At 40.0% G+C, this 14003-nt stretch overlaps 1 protein-coding gene across 1 annotated transcript; it reads right to left on the minus strand.

The window, feature by feature from the left end:
* Window positions 1-5: 5 nt before the first annotated feature.
* Window positions 6-13750, minus strand: LOC143850416 (putative disease resistance protein RGA3). The gene is made up of 6 exons (XM_077359671.1): window positions 13298-13750; window positions 12481-12578; window positions 8961-9024; window positions 4935-5054; window positions 154-3433; window positions 6-37 (listed from the first exon to the last, which is right to left on the minus strand). Exons 1-6 carry the CDS (start codon window positions 13748-13750, stop codon window positions 6-8), a joined length of 4047 nt encoding a protein of 1348 aa, XP_077215786.1.
* Between the last annotated feature and the right edge of the window lie 253 nt (window positions 13751-14003).

Consider the following 14003-nt stretch of genomic DNA (forward strand, 5'->3'; position numbering starts at 1 on the left):
GATATCTAAGCATGTCGAGCATTCCCTCTGGAAACTGCTGCATTAGAGGGCACTTTTTAATTGTCATTGTACAGAGGCCGATGATGTTTGGCAATGACTCTAGTTGTGGACAGTTATAAATAAATAATTGTACGAGGGAGGTGAGGTTGTTACCCATCCCCTTGGATAGGGATTTTAGATTAGGACAGTCGGAGATCAAGAGAACTGTAAGCGTGGTGGGTAGCTCCTCCTCGCCTGCCAATGACTCCAATTGCGGACAATTTCTAATTTCCAAGACTTTGAGGGATGTAAGGTTGTTGAAAATCCCCTTGGACATGGATTTGAGATTAGAACATGAGAATATCTTAAGGGATTGAAGAGTGATGGGCAGTTCCTCCTCTGGCAAGAATGGGCATTGAGTAACCAAGTGCAGACGTTGGAGGGAACTCAGTTTTCCTAGCCTTGTAGGCATACACTTGAGGCTATCACAACCGTAGGGTATCTGGAGAAATCTAAGCGTGATGGGAAGGCCCTCCTCGTCGTCTCCCAATGACTCGAGTTTAGGACACTTGTAAATGCTTAAATATTGGAGAGAAGGAAGGTCATACAACCCGACCTCCTTTGGCCAAGACACCAACTCATTACATTCAGTGACATGCAAACTCTCAAGTGCGGTTAAGGGTTGAAGAAATCCGTGGGGTAAGGATATCAAGCCTTTAATAGAGCAAATTTCTAATGACTTTAGAGCAGTGAGGCAAGGAACCAAGGCCAATACCATCTCATTACAGTCTCCTAATTCCAATTTATTAATGGATGGGAGGTGGGGAAATCTCTGCAGCTTAGGACAATTTGATATTATTAGTGTACCAAGGCATGGCATGTCTCCTTCCCTTGCTCCACACCATTCCTCCAAATTCGGCATGTTTATCAGCTCTAACTTCTCCAATGATGGAAAACCCTTAACAACCTTATTGGACCCACCGATAAACTCACCTTCAATATGTTTCAATCCATCCATTCCATCCATCTCGAGCTTCTTGAGGAAAGGTAGCTGCCCAAGGGGTGGAAGCTGCTGGCAATTCAAACATCCAACGAGACTAACAGTGTTCAGATTCGTCAAATTACCGCTCATCATCCACCTGGGGAAACTTACACCACCATATGATAAAATCTTTAGGGTTTTGAGGTTGGTGTGAGGTTGGAGGCCTTCAAGTACCTCCTCATCAACTGTAGCACCTCGTGGATTACTATTTCCCCATTCCAATGTCAACTTATCAAGGTACTCTTTCTTCTTCAAATTTGCTTCGTTGCCTTCCTTCTCGTCTATCACATTCTCTAAATTTGAAATGTGAATAGTTCCCCTCAACTCTGTCAAGTTCTTTAACTCCCTTATTCCACATCCACTTTCTTTGCCCACAACAAATATAGCCAGTGTTTGAAGACTTGTTAATTTCCCAAGTTCCGGCGGCGTAGAAATCTTACAACCCTCCAAAGCGAGATGCCGTAAGTTAATTAGGTTGCTGGTGGACTTTGGTAGCTCAGCAAGTTGATTGCAATAGCAAAGTTTCAGTGTTTGCAGATTATAGAGGCTGCCTATTGATTCAGGCAAGGTTGCAATAGTCATAAAAGAGAGATCAAGGTACCTCAAATATTTTAATTCTCCAATAGAATCCGGCAAATCTCTTACACAGCTATGACTCAAATCTAACACCCGTAAGCATCTCAATTTTAGGAAGAAATCATGAGCAACTTGCTTAGTGAGTGTTTCGTACCATGACGGTAGCAGAAATGTGCGCAACCTCTCAGATTCATGAAAGGACTCGAAAATTCCTGAGTGTTCATTGCGTTGCCATACTGATGCATGACGAACCTTTGCAGCGATATTCCAAGAGTCAACGCTATTTTTTATTCTGAAGTATTCATCACCAGAAACGGAATGTGCAAGGTCATGATTTAAGTCATGCATCTTGTAGAACCGTCTAAAATATTGAAAGAAGGACCTTGACATCAACTCATCAAAATACTCGAAACCTATGTCTTCCAATCGCTTCCTTCCTTCAGGTTCGATAAATCCTTCTGCAATCCAAAGTTGGATTAGACTGTCCTTGTCAAATTCATAATCCTTTGGAAACAGGGAGCAATACACAAAGCATTGTTTCAGACATGCAGGCAAGTGATCGTAGCTAAATTTTAGTAATGGAATAATATCATTTCTCATCTTTGATATTTCCCACATTTCACTTTCAAGGATATTCTTCCACTTGTTCTCATTGGTATTTGAACGGAAGAGACCTCCAAGAGCTTCTAATGCCAAAGGCAACCCATTGCACTTTTTCACGATCTTCTTTCCAATTGCTACTAAGTCTGGAGGTACATCTGAGCTTCCCACTATGAATGCCCGTCGTGTAAACAAGGACCAGCTGTCATCCTCATCTAAACAACCCAAATTATAAGCGGGAATAGTGCCCATGATTCTTGAAACCTCTGAACTTCGAGTAGTTATTATAATTCTACTTCCGTTTGCCCCAGAACTGAATGGGGACTGTAGCCTATCCCAGTCACTATGATTCTCATTCCATACATCATCTAGGACGAGTAAAAATCTCTTGCCACTCAATTCTTCCTTGAGGCTAACTTGAAGTGGATCGAATTCGTTAAGATCACAACCTTTCTTTGTCACTGATTCCATAATTGCTTTTGTTATTCTACACATATCAAACTCTTCAGAGACGCAGACCGATCCTCGAACTGGAAAATGATCCCCCACCCGTTTATCATTGTAAAGAAACTGGGCAAGAGTTGTCTTTCCAAGGCCCCCAATGCCGACAATCGTAATAACAGATATATCCTTGGACGATGACGATGACGATGATGCAGATTCATCCAGTAGCAATTTTACTATCTTCTCTTTATCGTTATCCCGACCGAATACATTTGATTCGTTTATTAAGGAGCTAGTCACCGATTGCCTTTTTATTTCACGCCGCCTCCCTGCATCTCCTTGTTTCAGATGAAAGTGATGCCTATCCTGTCCAATCTTATCCAATCTCTCCCGAGTTTCTTTTATCTTATGTCCTATCTCATGTCGAAACTTAACTGGGTTGGAAGTAAAACAAGAGAAGCATAAGCCGCGCACCTGCTTCATGTTACTGGTTTGCATATTTCTTTCCAATTTTGATCGGAGCACTTCAGTTGTAAACTCGTCCACTACATCATCTGCATCGTAAGCAACACCCTTAAGCTTCCGAAGCCAATCTTTCACTGCATTACTGCTTACTTGCTGTTCTTCAGCATCTTGAAGCACAGCTTGAAGTGCAGATAATGTGCTGGATAGGTTTTCGACCTCTTCATCAACACCCCATAGTAATGTAATCTCTTGTATGACTGAATCCATCAATTTGCCAACGATTGTTTTAACAAGAGGAGACAGTAATAGATCTTCCATACCTTCTTCCTGTATTGGAGATAAAAACCAAGGAAAGCAGCAACGAGCTAACAAATTGTGCTTCAGAAAAAGCAAGATTAGATCACTATGAACTCAAAACGCCTCTGTTTTTTTTTAGCACAGAGAGCCTCTTGCGGTGGGGAAAAACAAGTAATGGATCATTCTTTTGACGTAAAATGGGTGTAAAACAAATTTTACACAGGAAGAAAAGTAAGTTTGATTGTGACTGCCACACCAAAAAGAAAAAGATGCAATAATTCATCTTTGATCTAAACCGTTGGGCCTTGCTTTGGATCTCCATGCCCCAAAATTATTGCAAATCGTCGATTCTTAACATCACGTGGACTGGTATGAAATGGATGGCTCCCATAAGTTAAAGATGGGACCCATAATGCTCTAGAGTCATAGTCAATTGATCTGAACCGTTCACTTGATCGACCTTGCTTTGGATCTGCTCTACATGCCCCAAAATTCATACAAATCTTTCCATCTTGACCTCACATAGACTGTCAAAAATAGCCAGACCCATCAAATTCATGCTAGTCGTCCATCTCAAATCGATAGTATTGCACCAGTGGGGAGATTTTTACTAATCAAATTGGGCCCATTTAAGCATTAGCTAATGTCATTGTTCCATGTGGCTGACAAGGAGCAACAAACAAACTTTAAGAAAAGCAAAGTTTGATTGTGAACACTCCACTAAAGTCAAAGATGCAATAATTCATCTCCCCATTGACGTGCTCAAGGCAACGAGCACCACGCATTAGAAAAAAGCTAAGGTGGAGGGCTCACTCGACGAAAGATTAAAAAATCTTAGTACGAGTTTCATATAGGGCAACAAGAAATAACTAGGCAAAACTTAGATCATTACTGGAATCAAATGGAGAAGCTCCAAAAACAAGATTAGAACTCTAAGATAATAGCTTCTCTGCAACATGATAAAGTTTACACTCATGTTTTTTTCTTCAAATCAATCTTGTTTAGAGCTTTCCAAGAAAAGCTAAGTCGTTGATTTTTAGGCCTTAATCTTACTGTATGGTATGAGACCATGACCATAGGGCCTATAGCCTCGTGGCCCTTCAGATAATAGAATCAAGTCCTCATATGTGACCTGATTTTGATTATAATATGTATCCAAAGTCTACAAGGGCAGTTGGGACATACGGAAAAGCTTTTAAATATAAAAAAAACAAAAAAAAATTCAATGCTTACCAAACATGTCCTAAATTTCCATGCCTGCCAAACATGTCCTAAATTTTCAACAAAAGCAAAGAAAATTTTAAATTTTACAAAACAAAATCATGGAAAATGAGTATCCAAAGTCTACAAGGGGCAGTTGGGACATATGGAAAAGCTTTTAAATATCAGAAAAAACAAAAAAAATTCAATGCTTACCAAACACGTCCTAAATTTCCATTCCTGCCAAACATGTCCTAAATTTTCAACAAAAGCAAAGAAGATTTCAAATTTTACAAAACAAAATCATGGAAAATGAGTATCCAAAGTCTACAAGGGCAGTTGGGACATACGTAAAAGCTTTTAATGTAATCTCTTGTATGATTGAATCCATCAATTTGGCAACGATTGTATCAACAAGAGAAGACAGTAATAGATCTGCCATACCTTCTTCCTGTATTGGAGAGAAAAACCAAAGAAAGCAGCAATGAACTAACAAATTGTGCTTCAAAAAAAGTAAGATTAGATCACTATGAACTCAAAACACCTCTGTTTTTTAGCACAGAGAGCCTCATCACTATGAACTCAAAACACCTCAGCCTCTCGCAGTGGGGAAAAACCAGTAATGGATCATTCTTTTGACGTAAAATGGGTGTAAAACAAATTTTACACCGGAAGAAAAGTAAGTTTGATTGCGAGTGCCAGACCAAAAAGAAAAAGATGCAATAATTCATCTTTGAGATTTATGAGGCCTTGCTTTGGATCTCCATGCTTTGATGGGATCATACTAGTCGTTCATCTCAAATCGATAGTATAGCACCAGTGGGGAGATTTTTACTAATCAAATGGGGCCCATTTAAGCACTAGTTAATGTCATTGTTCCATGTGACCGACAAGGAGCATCAAATAATACTAACCCACATTAAAAACACAAAGCTTGATTGTGTCAACACTCCATTAAAAGTCAACACCCCATTCACGTGCTCAAGCCAGCTAGCACCACACATTAGAAAAAACCTAAGGTGGAGGGCTCACTTGAAGAGAGATTAAAAAAAAATCTTAGTACGAGTTTCATCCTTTGCCAATATTAACTAACTAGGCAAAACTTGGATCAATACTGGAATCAAATGGAGAAAATCCAAGAACGAGTTTAGAACTCTAAGAAAATAGCTCCTCTACAACATGATAATGGTTGCACTCGTTGTTTTTTTCAAATCAATCATGTTTAGGGCTTTGCAAGAAAAGCTAAGTCGTTGATTTTTTACGCCTTAATCTTACTGTTTGGCCATGAGACCATGACCATAGGACGATAGCCTTGTGGCCCTTCAGATAATAGAAGCAAATCCCCATATGTCACGAGGTATGAAGATGTAGTACATAAAGTTATGGAGCATGCGCGCAACCTGAATGAGGTCAACAGATTGTACGGGCATATTAGGGTGGTAGCGCCGTGTTATCCGACCATAGACAGTGTCATGATCAATATCATCAAGTGAATGTGTCCCATCTTCCGGCCAAAAATAGTGTAAGAAGCCCTCATGGCTAATGCCAAGAAGTGTGGCAAAAGTGTGATAGGTAAGTTTGATGACAGTTTTCTTGATCTTAGATTCGATTTTGAAGAAGGAAAGGGAAATGGTGAGATTGGCATAGAAGAGACGCACCAATCGAGGGTAAACGGGTTCGTTGAGGTGAAGGATGGGTGTCCAATGAAGGGCATCAAATTTGGCCTTTAAATCAAAATTTTGAAGGACAGGGGGATCAATGTACCTACCGGTGAGGATGCCCCTAGTGCCGACGTCGGCCCAGAGTTTCTTGGCCTTATCCCCAGTGAAATAGAAGTGGACACAACCTCGGCCGCCACAGCCTTCGCCTTCGCCTTCTTCCGTGAAGGCCCTTCTTCCTCAGGAACGTCTTCAGGAACGTATTCGGGGTTTGCAACTTGGGAGGAGCCTCCAATATTGAGATTTTTAGTTTTACGAGGCATGGTGAGAGGAAATGTGGGTGGAGAGAAAAATAATGTGTTAAAAAATAGAGAAATAGCCCTAAAATGGAGAAAAATAGGAGAAATAGAGAAAGGAAGAAAGAAAAAATAAAAATGGGGTGAAATCCTATGGTTTGAATGGAAAAAAAAACAAAAAAACTAGGGTGTTAGGAAGAAGAGAGGGATTTGGAAGGGAGAAGAGGGTTTTGGAGGAAGATGTAGGGGGGAAATGAAGAAAAAAAAAAGGAAAATGTGTAGACACCCCATTTTGACCAGACCCTAAAGTCCCCAAAATCGAGTAAGAACTTAAAAAAACATTTTTTTGAATAAATCCGAGTCCCGAAACCGAATTCACGGTCTCCCAGAATCAAGTCTCAAATTTCCCTAAAAATCGAGCCCCAAGTGCGGAGAAAACCCGAATGATTACTTAACCATTGTGCCCATTCTTGGGTGCAAAATTCCCAAGAGGTTGCTAATGTTCCCAGGAGACCCCTGCAAATTTTTAGATAAAATGGGCGAAAAATTGACAAAAAAATGCAAGCCGAGCTTGTACCGTTATCAAAGCATGGCTGTGCCAATAGCATTTCAAAAAAAAAAAAAAAATTCATTTGTCCCACCCCTACTCTTATTTGGGACACCCCCTATACAACAAACAAGAATGGAAAATTACATACCAGGGGGGTTGTCCAGATAAGAATGGAGTCACAAATTACCTTTTTTTTTTATATAAGGTGGGCTGTCCGAGGAAGAAAGAGGAGGTAGATATATTTTCTTTCCTAAAAGTGGGGTGGATTAGCAAAGCAAGGATACCCATTGATTAAAAGAAAAAGCAAGTAGAGCTTAATGGCAAGAGGGTAATACACCTTAGCCTTGGGGGTATTTTTGTACAGTTGATATTGCTTCTTTCCCAAGCAATAAACTTGGGCCATTAGATCAAAAGGGTGAGGTGTAAGGCTGGATTGGATTAGAACACTCTAGATCCTTTGGATTTCTAAGATGGCATTAGGGCAAGCACAATGATCAAGGGCTAGGAGCATTCAAGAGAGGAAAGATACCAAATTAAGGGTTGAGATCAACTGTAGAAATAACCCTAGCTATTTAACCCAAAATGGAGCTCGTGAACAGAGAGGAGGATTTTTTTTCTCATTCTGGGTTTTTGGTTACATATAGCAGAGAGAGGGAGAGAGGGCCGGGCTGCTTCTTCTCAGGTGAGAAAACTCGCCGGAAACCCAAACCCCTTCATCACTATCTTCTTCTTCTTCCACCTCAGCCACCACCTTCCCACCGGAGCCACCATCTTCCCCTTTCGCCCACAACCTCTGCAACTACTCCGGCCGAACCTCCACTATTGCTGGCCGCACCCATTTGTAGACACCCCATTTTGACCCCCCCCCCCCCCCCCCAAATCCCAAAATCGAATAAGAACCTCGAAATCGAATAAGTTTCCTAAATACAGGTCCCGAAAATTCATGGAAGCATGTTCAAGTGTGAAGAGAAACCTGAGTTTCGTTGACCCATCCTACTCATTAGTGAGTGCAGAGCCCTCAAAGCATGGTTGTTATTCCAAGAGGTGTGCCCTCAAATTTCAGAAGAATCAGATGAGAAAGGGCAGAGCTGATTTTGTGTTATTATCAAATTGGGGTTGAATTGATATCATTTCCCTTGTCTAAGACAGAAGAGGGTGTAGACACCCCATTTTGACCGTACCCTGAGCCTCCTGTGTTTGAACAAAAACCCAACCAAATCAATCAGCTAGGGCCTCAAATTTCACCCTAGGCTAGTTTAGGGTCCCAACTAGGTCCCCATAAAATTTTGTCGAATTCCGAGCGCGTTTGCCTAGCGAACGAGATGGGAGAATGGCCATAGTGTAAATCGGGAAGGGAGGTGAATTTATCCAGATAGGGGGGGGGGCGAGTTTATCCTGGGGAGGGCTGAATTTGGCCATATAGGACACGCTCAACCGCGCGCTAAGTGGATAGAATTTCTACAAGAATGTACATTCGTCCTCAATCATCGAGCAGGAGTCGAAAATAAAGTTGTTGATGCCTTAAGTCGTGTAGTTATGGTCTTACAGTCTATAAGCATCATGGTCACAAGTTTTGATAGGCTGAAAGACGAGTATGCCACATGTCCCAATTTTGGCATCATCTTTCAAGATGTCCATGATGGTAATCATCGAACTCACTTGTCTCAGACGAGTTTAACCATTGACTAGGCCGACTCCCTCAGAATGCCTGTGGGAGAGACGGCTCCAACTTCAAGTTTCTAAAATTGGTCTAGCAACCACCTTGGTCAAGTGTATTTACTATTTACAAAAGATTAACAGATTATACTTTAGATATTAACAGTAGGAAAATTTTGAAAATATAGTGTAAATACCTTGTCAATAACGCTCTCATATTTCCCCCAAAGTGTATTAAGAATTGCCTCATCACCAACTTCACTGAAAAAGAGACAATGTTTGAAATACAATGACCATTAAAAAACAAATTTGAAATATTATAAGATCAAGTTCATGCAACCATAAAATACAAATTAAAGGAACAAATGTTGTGTAGACCAATCAAAAGAAATACTTAAGCTACCATCTCTACCACACAAAATCTAGCTGGACAAAAATTACAAGCAGCAAGGTTCAAAGAATCAAGACTCATGTCCACTTTTATAAATTAGAACACTAATGAGATAGGAAATAAAAATCAAAATAAATGGTAAATAATATTTATTTGTCAGACTAAATTGGAATGCATATGTGAAATTCCCCTTTCATTGAACAAAACTCGGTTAATGAGCTTGATTAGAAATCAATATTTAGTAAATCAAAGCACTTCAAAAAATTGCCAAAATGACATCCAAACTGTATGTCGCTAATATTTTATGGCAAAACTTTCTAAAAATATGAAAAGCTAATATTCTGGTGAGACAAAAAAAAAACACATTGATATTTAAGGTGAACTCTATTTCGACAAAAAAAAGCCACGGGATTGTGCACAATGACCCAATGAAAATAAAGTATACTAATATACATAACTGTTTGAGACTCAATTACATCATCCCGTATAACTAACTTAGGGTTCTAAAGTTTGCTAGTGTGAGAATGAGAATCTATGATGTCCATGCGACAAAGCAATGGTAGCATTCTACTTCAACATTGTAAAGTGAAAAAGAAGAAGAAATTCTTGGAAGAAACCACTTAAGTTGTGGAAGATGTAGCAGAGGAGAAAGAAAAGTGGAAAAGGAAGAGTAGGGAGAAGGTGACGTTCGTGAGGGTTAAATTCTAACTCCATGATTGAATAGTTACAAAAATGACATTAGGGCACTGACTATGATGGGCCCTATCCTAATTAGTCATGAGTAATGAAAAGAAACAAAAAGAGTCATGAGTAATGAAAGGAAATATAAATCAAGACTACAACACTGTCCTAAGGAGTAAGGAGTAATGAAAAGAAACATAAACAAAGTAAAGCCAACTTAAACAATAAACAATCCTAACTACTAAGACTCGCCCTCAAGACAGATATAAATATCATCCATGCCCAACTTCAAACAAATAATGTCAAAATGACTGACCAATCTCCTACGTGGATGATATTTGACAATTGACCTATTGACCTCACACAGGAAGTAGATATCACTTTTCACGGGCAAATGACAATTTGCTTCAATGTGCTTAGCCCTCTCATGGAATACTAGCAATGTAAGTAGCAGTATGATTACAAACAGTATCTCTACAGGTTGTCAACCTCAAAACCTATCTCCCCCATAAGTGGCATTAACCATAACCACTCACATGCAGTGTGAAACTCAAAACCCATTTCTTCCATGGGAGTCTCCAACCAAATCCATATTTGGCTTCTTGTTGGGCCAAGTAACTGGGTTCTCCCCACACAAGTACAATACCTCTTAGCTGAACATCTATCAGAAGGTGATTGATGGGGACCATCGTAGGACCATATTCTAATTTTAAGTGTGTTTTGTGTGTCTTTTAAGTCCTTTAAGTTATAGTAGGGGTATTAGAGTATTTTTACATCAAAATAGCTTATGTTCTTTGCAATGCCTTGATCTTCCCTATGGTGTGATGCCTAGGAACCCCTTGGTGTGATGCCTTCGGTTTTGGTAGGTGAAATTCCGACCTTCCTTTCTATCTCTCTTTCAAGTTTCTTTTTCTTTTTTTTAGTTTTCTCCCATAAATCAACCTCACGGAAACCCTAAACCTATCTTGTATTTTTCTTTTTCACTTATCTTCTACCCGAAAACCCCTAGAATACCCATAAAAAAATTCTCCAACTTAGAAACACCATTCAAACCCATTCATGCCTTTTGCCCTTTTTGATTTTCCCAAAAACTGAGTTTAGACCTTCTCTGCATCCTTCAAAAACCTCCCAGCTTGGAATGCATGCTTCTAAACCTAGTAGAAATATTTTTCCAATCTCATACAGATTTTAGGAACCAATAACTAATTTTTACCCATCGTTTTCACCCCTAGCATCTCTTCTATAGACCCATCCTCCATCAGATTTCGTAACCGAGCGAAATATTATTTCAACCTTCGATCTTCCTCCATCCATTTGGTATCAGAGCCTATGTGAAAATCATGTTGTCTAGATGCACTAATGAACGAATAGTTGAGATATTGGGAAACTTACATGCCAAACTGGATGGGTTTCTATGTCACTTGGATCGTACTCACCAAGATTTTATGCACCTCTTCTAGACAAGATTCCACATGTTGCAGAGTTTGTGATCCTCCCCAATCTGCATCAAAAAACTTTTCCACTCTCACGTGGTCATACTTATTAAAAATATTCCTGTGTCTAGTGCATCATATAGAAATCTCGGAATATATCAAACAACATCCCAATGACTTACGGTGAGAGCATGTATAAATTGGCTCGCCACACTCCCAGAAAATGCAATAGCTGGACTAGTAATCATGGTTTTAAATTTCGGCCGAAACGTTTCGGTTCGGCCGAAATATTTCGGTTTCGGTGGAAAACGAAATGAAATTCACAGTGAGTCGGAAAAGCACCAAACTTCACCGAAACGTTTCGGAAATTTCGGCCGAAACGTTTCGTTTCGGTTTCGGAAATTTCGGTGAAGTACAAAATTTCACCCGAAATTTCGGAAATTTCGGTGAAACGTTTCGGAAATTTACAAGATTTCGTCCGAAATTTCGTACCGAAACCGAAACCGAGATTTAAAACCTTGCTAGTAATTGCAGAGTAAATAAGCCTTCCAAAGGAGTGACAATACCTAGCAGGATCCTCAAACATATCTTCTTTATATTTTAAGAAAATAATATTAGGATCTATAGGAGTACATCTTCAGTCATTTCAAAAAAATAGGAGTTTCCTTAGGCATTGATCCTAAGATACATGTCTCAAACAATAAGTCAGTAACACTTACTCTGTGATAAGTTGATGCCAAGCCTTCTCCTTAATAATTCAATTCCAAGAAAGTACCCCAAATACTCTTAAATCTTTGGTATATACATGTTCTTGTAAGTAATTCCCCACTGCATCAACACATCTCCAATCATTGCATGTAGCATACGCATAGGCAGCTAGTATAACAACATAATTATTCTCTCTCCATACAAATTCAAAGAGGTCCACATGACTGTTGAAAGTCATACTTGGTAATAATAGAGCTAAACGTATCAAACCAAGCACGAGAAAAGTTCTTATGCTTCAAGCCATACATAGCCTTTGCCAACTTACCAAAAACCCCTTAGAAACATACCTTGATGGTTGCTCGCAAAAAACTACCTATTGTAAGCTACCATAAAGAAAGACAATTTTTACATCTAGTTGCCACAGTGATCAATCTTTTTTAGGGGGTGATACAGATATCAGTCTGGAGCTTTACATCAGAAGCAAAGATATCGAAGAATCAATACCAAATATTTATGTATTGACAACCATTAGCAACCAATCGATCCTTCAATTTCACAACAATTCCATCAACAAGATACTCATATAGACAAATCTCAACCATCTGCATGTTTCTCTATAGCCAACTCAGATATATCCCATATGTGGTTGTTTTAAGAGCAGAAATTTCGTCATCCATAGCAGGAAAGAACAAAGGCTCTGAAGAAGGCGGGAAGCATGAAGGAAGCACGAAGGGAGTAGACAGGGATGCATGAAGGGAGTCAATGGGGAAGGGTGAAATAATTGAAAAAAGGCAAAATTTAAAAACAAGTAACTTCCGGTTTTCAACCAACATAAGCAATTTGAATCTAACCATCATAAATTGCATGCAACATGTACATAAAGGAAAATCATTGTTGTTAGAAATTGCGTAAGGGTTAGAAGAGAGGAAGAACAAGAGGAATGGAGAGGATGGTGAGTCTCCACTACGGAGCTACTCATGTAAATGATTTATATATAGGCCCAAACTAGGGCAACAATGTACAATGACTACAATATCCTCTAAGTTACATGTAATGACTAAACCAACCAAATAAATTACTCAACACTCTCCCTCAAGCTGGAGTGTATATACTATGGAACTCCAGCTTGCTATATAGAAACCACAACAAACAACTAAAAGTACAACAAAAGGGACAATAAACTCATACACACCCAACTTGGTATAACACTCCTCAAGCTGGTGTGGTGAATACATAATGCAAAGCATAATAAAAGACAACGGCCACCATGAGAGTAGAATCGTCAAGAACAATGGCCACCAAAAAAAAAAGAAACAACTACCCCAGAACTAGCACTAAGGTGAGAGCGATCAGAACAGGGCCTCCGCCTGAATGAGAGCCCGGCTAATAGATTTGCAAACCATGAAGGATCAAATAGAGACACCTTGGCAGGGAAATAGCAACGATCCACCGAGCAAAAAGGGCACACCAAAGGTGTGCACATGAGCAACGGCGAAGCACCACGAGCGAGAACACCAGCTATGTAGCACTGCGCCAATAGAAGAAGAACAAGCGATGGGAAAACCATGGAAGACAAGGTCGAGGGAAAACCGTCGGTTAGAGATAAGAAGGAGAAGAAAACCAACCAATCATGGAGAAACCATCTTCTGGATAGAAGGTCGACCGCATGAACATCGTCGCCTGAATATAGGTCAACAGAGTAACCGTCGCCGAAAGAGAGGTCAACAGGAAACTGTCGCCTAAAGAGAGAGCCAACCAACAATGGGGACACCATCGTCTGGAAAGAAAGTAGACGACATGAACATCGTCGCCTGATGAGAGCTCGACGGGAAAACCGTCGCTTGAAGAGAGCCAACCAACGATGGGGACACCATCGTCTGGAAAGAAGGTCGACGGGAAAATTATCGCCAGGTGAACCGACCAACGATGGCCAAACTATCGCCTGGTGAACCGACCAACGATGGAGAAACCATCGCCCAGTGACTGATAAGGCATAAAGCAGGACAATAATTCGTAAAACTCCCACA

The sequence above is a fragment of the Tasmannia lanceolata genome, unplaced genomic scaffold (genome assembly GCF_043159265.1).
Source record: "Tasmannia lanceolata isolate RefF3 unplaced genomic scaffold, GAP_Taslan_0.1 ptg000018l, whole genome shotgun sequence".
In the NCBI taxonomy this organism is placed as follows: domain Eukaryota; kingdom Viridiplantae; phylum Streptophyta; class Magnoliopsida; order Canellales; family Winteraceae; genus Tasmannia; species Tasmannia lanceolata.

What these genes read in the sequence shown, in the direction of transcription:
- LOC143850416 (XM_077359671.1), bottom strand. Translation starts at nt 13,750, where the DNA reads ATGGTGTCCCCATTGTTGGTTGGCTCTCTCTTTAGGCGACAGTTTCCT. An exon ending in TGTCAATACATAAATATTTG is followed by an intron (nt 9,025 to 12,480) that starts GTATTGATTCTT and finishes TCTCTTTTTCAG; the next exon opens with TGAAGTTGGTGATGAGGCAA. An exon ending in CGTATGTCCCAACTGCCCTT is followed by an intron (nt 3,434 to 4,934) that starts GTAGACTTTGGA and finishes TCTCCAATACAG; the next exon opens with GAAGAAGGTATGGAAGATCT.